This window comes from Tigriopus californicus, chromosome 2, assembly GCF_007210705.1.
Source record: "Tigriopus californicus strain San Diego chromosome 2, Tcal_SD_v2.1, whole genome shotgun sequence".
NCBI lineage: Eukaryota > Metazoa > Arthropoda > Copepoda > Harpacticoida > Harpacticidae > Tigriopus > Tigriopus californicus.
In genome coordinates, this window is record NC_081441.1 from 4,201,985 (window position 1) to 4,210,808 (window position 8,824).

General features: G+C 52.1%; 1 protein-coding gene across 1 annotated transcript; it reads right to left on the reverse strand.

Annotated features, from left to right (window-relative positions):
- Positions 1-460: 460 nt before the first annotated feature.
- LOC131892729 (myotubularin-related protein 13-like) lies at positions 461-8,824 on the reverse strand (the record flags this gene model as incomplete). Its single annotated transcript, XM_059242561.1, is given in 3 exon segments — positions 461-5,579; positions 5,672-7,232; positions 8,746-8,824. Coding segments are annotated over 3 exon segments (6,339 nt in total), but the record flags the coding sequence as incomplete, so codon positions are not given.

An 8,824-nucleotide genomic window follows, 5' to 3' on the forward strand; every position in this document is an offset into this window, starting at 1 on the left:
ATTTGTAATCTCATGAAAAGGGTTGCTCATATTTACAATCATATTTCTTGGTTTTTTTTTCAAGTCAAAACCATTGCAACAATAACAAAAAAGATGAACTGTGCCATGAAAAATGCCAAAAAAACGAGGTGTTAGGCAATTTGTCCAAAAAATGTAATCACCTGGGTTTTAGACTTTTCACTTCTTTTCCTAGCTCTAGTTTTTTACACATTATTGATGGTTGAAAAGTATGATTGTCTCGCCTCCTTTCATCTTCAGCATTGTTATAACGACTTTTGGATGACAAAGCAAACTTGATTGAAAATCCTTCAGACAGTCGAGACAGTTGGCCAAGTTTAAATGATGGATGGCCTTCCCTTCATACAGAAAACCAGAACAGTCGGAATTTCAATTATGAGAAATCAATATATTTTCCTTTGATTTTGAAGCGCTAACAATTCTTGTCTTTTGTGTACAGCAGATGAGAAATCAATATATTTTCCTTTGATTTTGAAGCGCTAACAATTCTTGTCTTTTGTATGTGTTGCTTATTTGTTTGGGTGCGAAGAGGATGTCGGACATCATGGCCTCTCGCCTTCGAATGATTCTTCTTAGAGTTCTTGCGGTGTTCCCGTGTTCTTCTCTAGTGGTTTTGGGGGGAAGATTACCAATGTAAAATAAGTGCACTCATGGAGTTGACAGAGTTATTTTTCTCTATGGATCAATCATTAAGATATAGTAACTCGTGATAGCCTAGACAGAACCAGACAATTATAATAATAATAAGACATTAATAATGACAGTATATGTAGAGAGACAAAGAGAGATGCGAAAAAGGATGAGAGAGCGCGTTGGACCGTGTGCCTGCCGATGTGCAATTCTTGCGTGTCTTTCTGCTTTCCTACGTGGTGAGACAGCTCTGGATCTTGTGGATCCACTCTTGGGTGGCTTGCCGGGTGTCGGCATAAAAACAATACGTCCGCTTGACAGTGTGCAAATCGAAGAACAACGAGTCGTCCTTCTTGGGCGCTCCAGGCGGTGAGGAGCTCTCGGTGATACGGGTAATTTCTGACAAATCAATCTTATCTCGACATTGAAAGTCCTCGCGGGTGTCGTAATATCGAAGCTGGTGCTTGGTCGAGTCCAGGACGAACCAGCGCTGCTTCCAGCCTTTGATCCGGAAATTGGCTTGCTTGTGCAGGTATCCTTGGCAGATGATCTGACTGCCCTCATCCGACACGGACTGGCGGCCATAATCGAAGGCAAACGCATCCGACACGCCCCCGGCCCCGCCACTCAAGACGCCCCCGGAGCGCGAGTTGGAGCTACTCTCGGATTCGCGAAGCAATCGATCAAAGTTATCCGTGGTGGAATCGCGCGTGAGCTTGGTGCACGCCCTCACGGCATTATCCTGGCACTTGTCGTGGCAACTGAACCCGCAGTCCGCACATTTCAACCCGGTGCGAACTGGACCCCACAATAAACTGTTGCACACCTCACAATAGGTGGGCGTGGAGAAGTTGTGCTTTTCGAGGCGGTGAGTTTGCGCTTGGTTCTTGCTCGCCTCGTTGGCGGCCGTGGCCGATGTATTGGCTCCGATACTCTTCAGGATGAGCTCCATGGTTGACCGCTTGTGCATGGTTCGCCCATAGTGCTTGGATGCGGTGGTAGGTGTGGCCTCCAGGGGCGTGACGACCGAGCGATGACGAGGCACGAGAGGCGGAGGCACTTCCAGACTATCCCAATGCAGCTTCCAGCGGTTGTTGAGATTGCCCAATTGGGATTCTAGCTCGTGGATCTGGTTGAGCACGTCCGTGAACACGTCCACTTGGACCTTTCGGAAGCAATCGTAGCCGCACACAATGGGCTCTCGATCGACTTGGGCCGACGAGGCGATCGAATCGGAGCCATGGTATTCGGACTCTTGCTGGATGTCACGGTTATACAACTCCAAGTCGTAGGCAGGCCCATGTCGGAGCTCTTCGCGAGTGAAGTAGTCCCAAATAGCCAGATCTGACACGTGCGAGAACGGACGGAGCACTTCCGAGGAGAGTTCTTTGGCGTAGAAGAAGTTCTGGAAGGTGCACGATTTGGAGGCCTGGATCTCGATGTAGTCGAACACGTTGACGCCATAATGCCCCGAGGGCAATGGAGGGCCGCCATTGGACTTGCCCGAACTCGGGAAGGTCATGTCGTCGTCGGAACTGTGGGAATCTACGTTGCGGTAAGGCCTGGGAAACGACCCGGATCGGTCCTCTTGAGCCATGAGACCCACTTGACTTCGATAGAATTCGTTGTCGAGGAGAAACGTGCGGAATCGACACGACACGTAGTGGTAGGCCAGGAAGCGAATGTAGAACTGGTTGAACTCGAAGGATAACGGGAACTGGCGGTGAATTTGATGGACCACGTCCAGGAACTGAAGGAAGATGGGCGTGAAGCCGGAGTCTTGATTCGGATTGGTCAGGTTGCTCCGATTGCTGAAGCGATGTCCATGGGCCAGCCATTCCTGCTCGACGAGCACGCGAAATCCCTCGATCGTGCGGTAGTATGGGTCCAAGCACAACTTGGCGATGCTCATCACCTGAGCCGTGATGTCCCAACCATCTTCCAGACACACCATCACAGAGGCGCCTTGGATGTCCAGTAGGTCAATGACAGCTCCCGCGATCTGCATCAAGGTTTGGAGCAAGTTCAGCCACTCCGACCCCTCGATCTGCTTCAGAAAGCTCTGATCGGGTTGGCTAGACACGGCTGAGGGCACGCACGCTCGCATGAGCTTCTTGAACGAGGCTCGAATGCGCCGAGGCTCCGGATATTCCACAGGAATAAATTCAGTTTTAGGCTGGACGTCCAATTTGGAACCTTTGATCTGGCTCTTGTCCATAAACACGTAGAGCGAGGCCTGTTGAAACACGTGCCCGACATCGTGCGAGTGCTCGCCCTCCCGATGATTCAATCGCAATTGGGGCGTTCCGGCCACCAACGAGCTCTGAGATCCGTGATGACGACTCCCTTTGAGATTGCCCATGGAAGTCTTGCCAAATTTGGGCGGAGCTGTACCTCTGGTCAGGGTATTACTCACAGCGTCCATGGCCTTGCTCAGAGGATTGTACTTCCGGCTCATGTTGGGCGTGAGGGTCGGGTAATTGTGGGGCGAGGGGTATTCCGAAGATGCCGATCCGGAGCCCGCTCCCACCAATACGTTCAAGGACAACTCCGATCCAGTCATGTTCCAAGCGGAATTTGGACGGAGCACTGCTCGAGGAGTCGTGGACACGATGGTTTGGATGTAGAGCTCGGCATCGTAGTATCCGTTCTCCGCCTGACTTGACGAGGACCCATCATGGTGATGCCGTCGGATCATACCCATCACTCCTCGAGCATAGTAACCCCCGCCCCTCAACAATAGGGCGTGATTGTTCGGGTGTCGCCAAGTGATCACGGGGAATCGACTCTGCTTGTGACATCGGGCGTAGCGACGTAGCGAATCGTCGGAGATTCGAGCAGGCACCAAGAGAAGGGCCGGATAACTTTGGGCCAATTGGTAGCCGTTGTTCACGATGGATACGCGGAAGGATTCCGTGGCATGGTGGTGGACCTTCGGATTGGCCGTGAGGTTGTACTCGGGGGAAATCAGTCCGATCCGGATCCAATCCTTGAAATAGCTTCTCTCGTTCAGTTTCTCCACGGCTTTGAGACTTCCACCCGAGGACAGGGGATGGGGCGGCAGGTGAGGGGTGGAGATATCACTAAATTCCGAAAACTCGTCTTCCTCTCGGAATCCTCGCCCACCATCTTGGTTGATCTCGGGGAGAGAGAGTCTCCCTTGGGTGGGCATCACGTTGGGGATGAGATACTTGCTGGATTTGCGCTTCTTGTTCTGGTAACCCGTGACTTTGGTGACATTCTTCAGCGTTTTGGACGCAAATCCTCGAATGGTATGGTACTTGGCGTTTTTCTCCTTTTGACGAGACCCGGCCATGAGGTTGGCGATGCCTCGAAAAGCGAAGAAATGGAAAATGTCCTCTGGATATTGAACGCGGATCAAGGCTCGCCGAAAGTTTTCCACCTCCTCCATGGTCACCTCTTCATCAAAGGCCGCCCTGATCATCTGGAACGTCGTGGACCGTAACTGAATGCCCTCTTTGAGCTGCTGCTCGATCTCAGACAGGTACTCGTTGATGGAGAATCGTTTCTCCCGACTCAATGTGGTCACTGGAAAGAATCTCGTGATGGTGTGCTCGGCCGCGAATGGATCAATGGGCGAGCCCTTGAAGATCACCCGGTAACTGGTAAGGAAAAGGGCACCCTCGGCTGGCAGGAACTTGAGCTCGCTCACGGTGGTGTCTTCACGGCCATCCGGGAGGAGATACACCCGCAGACCTTGATCGATGATCAGATCCTCGCCAGGCAAGAGTGACGGAGTGTTGATTTTTGGTTTCTGTATGGGCGGCAATCGCTTGGCTTGTGTGGCCACCGACTCCAATTGCTCGAAATGCATTGCCACGTTATTGGGGATGAGGTGATGGAGGGATCTCATGTGACCCTCGGTCAAGTTGCTCTCAGAGCATACCTTGTCGATGAAGCGTTGAACATTCTTGATCACGGATTGGCCATTGTCCGAAATCTCCTGGTCTTCGAACCCGGACTCGGCGTCCACCGAGTCGGACTCAGCCATCGAGTTGGACACGGAATTGGAGGCGTTCTCGAATTCGTCGCGAATCCGACGCCCTTCACGGTTTCCGGCCATGGCCAACGGACAGTTGAGGTAGATCAGACTGTCGATGTAGCCGCAGGCGATGGTGAACACGGCCTGCTCCTCCCTTTGGATTCGAGTGGAGCGGACCTCTTGGGCGAGATCCTCGGCGCACTTCAATTGGTGAGCGGCCAATTCGAGGACAGATTTCTCAATGGGCTGAAGGAAGGTGGATTTGCGGACTTCTCGCGCACTTGGGCCCACGTGTTTCTCCAAGGACAAGCCACTCGAGCCGGACATGGAGTCCCGATTCTCACGTAACCCCCCCTCCTGACTAGAAGTTCCATCCCCGATGGAGTTGGAATTTTGATCCTCAACGTAAAGATATAGATTTTTGATTTCCTTTTGTACGTCGTTGTAGAAGGCAGCCTCCCAGAATTGCTGGTTGTGCCACACGGCGTGGTCCTGGATGAGCGTGTACGCATATTGAACCACGCCATGGTTAGAGAGCTTGCGTCCGAAAATGGCGGACAGAGGTAGGAGAGCGGCGGCAATCCCATGGAGATCGAGATCCGAGTCGTCTTGGAGGGCTTCGTTCATGAGTCGAACAATCATGTCGAACTGTTGATGCTCGAGAAGCACTTGATTGCCCAGGGCATGAGCTGAGAGCTCTTCACAAAGCACTAGGCGGGCTTGTTTGGTTTTCAAGGCACTAATCACGGCGGGCAGAGTCTTCTTGGCCTCGGAGATCTTGTTCTCAAAGATCGACGAGATGCAATTTCTCAACACGCCCAATCGTCTTGCCGAATTCGGAACCAGAGTGTGCGTCCCAGCGCCCGAGATCTGCTGACCCATGGGCACGAGCCTTTCAGTCGGGGGCAAGGGCGGAGAACTGGCCAACCTGTAACGCAACGAATGACAAGATGTCAATGGCATGAATTTATGGACGCATTCAAAGCGAATCAAAACCAATCAAAACCTGAGGCCACTTACTCGGTGCAGTATTTGTCGAGACCCCGTTGAACGAGTTCCTCGATATCGTTGGCATCCAGGGATGGAAACACGGGCTGATGCACTCGAGACATGGCTCCGTCCGCGGGTTGAGGCACTTTTTGAGAGAAAGACTGATGGAGCGTGGTCAAGGGGTTCTCGCTTCGAAACAGCTCCTCGGCGAGAACCTTAATGTGTGTGAGAGCCCTGCTCGGGTCCTCCTTCTCCAGCAGCATCTGCTCGCCAAAGTTACTATAGAACTCGTCAAAGATATCACAGTTCCTCCAAGGGGGCCCTCGCTCACTAATGAATGTGTGGAAGAACATGCAGTCGAGTAAGCGTTTCATAAATGCGGACTCGCACACATCTCGAAGCCCGAGAAAGGCAGCTTTGTGAAACGATATGAATGGATTCGGATGAATCCTCACCAGCGTCAGACAGGAGCGATAGCCCTCCATAAGTTGGACCATCAGCCGGAGAAGCACTGCACGGAGTTCCTTGTCCAAAGACACGAGAGGCTTCCGATTGGAAACAGACGTGGTTTGGGGGAAGGCGTTGTCAGCCACGGCCAGTTCCGGATTGAGCACCGCCCCCAGTTCCTGCAGGGTACGACTCAGCCACGGCTGAGGCACGGGATAGATTGTCATGTTTTCGGGGATGGTGATGGCCCCACCGTCAAGGTCCACCGTGACCACGTCCAAAAGATCGCAGATGTCTCGCTCGTGGATCGAGTTCACGCCGATAATGAACGGCGTGGGCGTGTTCAGGACCTCGAGCAACGACGTGGGCAGCACAGGGATAAACACGTGCGAGTACTTGAACGGGTAGATCAGCGCGACCAGGGCCGTGCAAGCATCGGTCAGACGATTGAACGATTGAGAATAGAACAAGATCTTGAGCTCGGTGAGCGTGGCCGAGAACAGAGTGAGCACATTTCGGATGCCCAATTGCTTGAACAGCATGGCCACTTTCACGCCCGTGGACGGTACGCTGTTATACAGGGTGGGTTGGAGCGTGAGTTTGTCCATGGCACCGAGACTGAATCGCACTTGAGGCCCGCCCGGAGGCGGGACGTACACCGAGCCTAACAGGTTGCCGATCAATGTCTCCAGACGGATCCGCTCACCGCCTACGCCCACCAGGCACTCACTGTAGGCGGTGTAGATCACGCCCAAAATGTTTCGGAACAACTCGGGATAGTCGTAACGGGAGGTGAGCATCAGGCACTTGGGAGCAAAGAGTAGACTATCATGAGTCATGGCGGGCAGTGACACCCCGGGCACCATATGTCGCGGCAACGAGGTGGACCGACTGTTCCGCGACCGCATGGACGCCATACTATGGGCGGTGTCGATCTCGTCCTCGTCCACCTCGTCGGCCGTGGTGCCTTGAACGCGCTTGTTGGCCTCCAAGTCCTCTTTCGACACGGCTTCGCTGAATGAGAGTACGGCGAAATGTTGCCGCCGGCCGTGGATATCGGTAAGGACGGAGATGAAAAACTTGGGCTCGAGCTTCTCCGAGCTGAGGTTCCATCCTTGCGGTTGGCAGAAATGCTCCAAGCCCTCTGGAAAGATAACAAGCCAAAGAAAAATTCATTAAAGTAGGTAGGATTCATTCAGATTCATCGGAAAGAAGAGCAAGATCATCAAGAGAGTAATTCGGCCAGTCCTGGCCAGTACTGGCCACCACAGCGCTAGATTCTCGTGGTTGCGGTCAAACAATTTCTCTTCTAATCGTGCATAACAGAAACACTGTTCTCGGGGCCAGGTAAGCCTTTGATGGACACAACCGTGCTTCTTTTTTCCCTGGCCATTTCCCAAAGTCGGAGCCACTTATTTTATTCGTCCCTTTTTATGACCGAAAATTCGCTGGAAGTAATTGGATCGGTCGTTCGCATTTTTTTTGCGTGACATGTTCTTGACAGATGAAAACGCGATCGAGCATTCAGCCATGAAAGGGAGGCGTTCTTTTATGCTTCATAATTGGACCAAGCCATAATCCGGGGCCTCAAGTCAGCTCCCACGGCATACCCTACACCCCTCCTCATCTTTTCCCAAAGGGACCCCATGTTTAAATTTGAACATCAATTATCGTTGCTTAGTCGGCGCTCCGAAAACTGGCGCTCAACAAGCTGAGAAAGCGGCCAGGCGCGGCGAGCCCCACCCCGACCGACGATCGAGAATGATGTTTATGCTCATTGAATGTGTACAACGTGGATCCTCACATCCACACATGATCCATGTCGCCATCCATGTCTGTGGGAGGGGGGGCCCGCGATGGATGAAGAAGATGGAGTCGTGTTTATGTAATCGATGGGGCGCAATTAGGGCGCGCACACACTCATACATACACACCACACGCTCCAAACTGTCAGAGGGATCAATCGTTGAAAAGTAATCAGGCCAGGGGTAATGGATCGGGTTACTCAGCTCGTCATCATGGTCATGACTGAGAATGATAATACCGATTTTTTTATGTTATTAATAAAGAGTTCATCATCGAGCTACGCTCAGGCCTGCTCATGGCACTAGAGCTGGACGGACAGGGCCGGCTGGGTCGAAACCCCTTCAGGCTATGATGAGTAAGAAGAACCCAGTGACTCGAACCATGGTCGGTGAGGAATGGCACACCAACCAGGACGACCGAGCGTCTAGTCAACGAAATTCGCGTGAATCATGGCGTGGAACACAACACGCGACATTGACTGTGGGTGAATTGGAGAGTCTTTTTTAGAATACGTTATAAATCATACATGGATTATTGATTCAAGTTTGATCTAATTCGACCCAATTGTGAACCCATTTTGTTCGATTCCCTTCACTTATTCAATTAAGATATGTCAAGATTCCGATCTTAGGTAAGCGCTGATCTGGTTAATTTAGCTTGGCCAGCGAGTCCGGTCAATTTCCAAAGCCTGTCAGCCCTCGGGCCTGAGCCTGGACGTCATTCGAACAGCATGTAAAAAGGTCATCATGACCAGGTAGCCCAGACAGGTACGATAGGTACGCGGTGTACAAGGTGTACGATGAGCCCACCCTCCCTCGGGACGAAGGACCAAGGGGAGCATTGAGTCGTACCTGGACAAGGACAATCTTTCCATTCAGCTTGTGGAAAGCGTTGCAAGAGTTTGCCTTGACACGGAAAGTTCCCACCGCC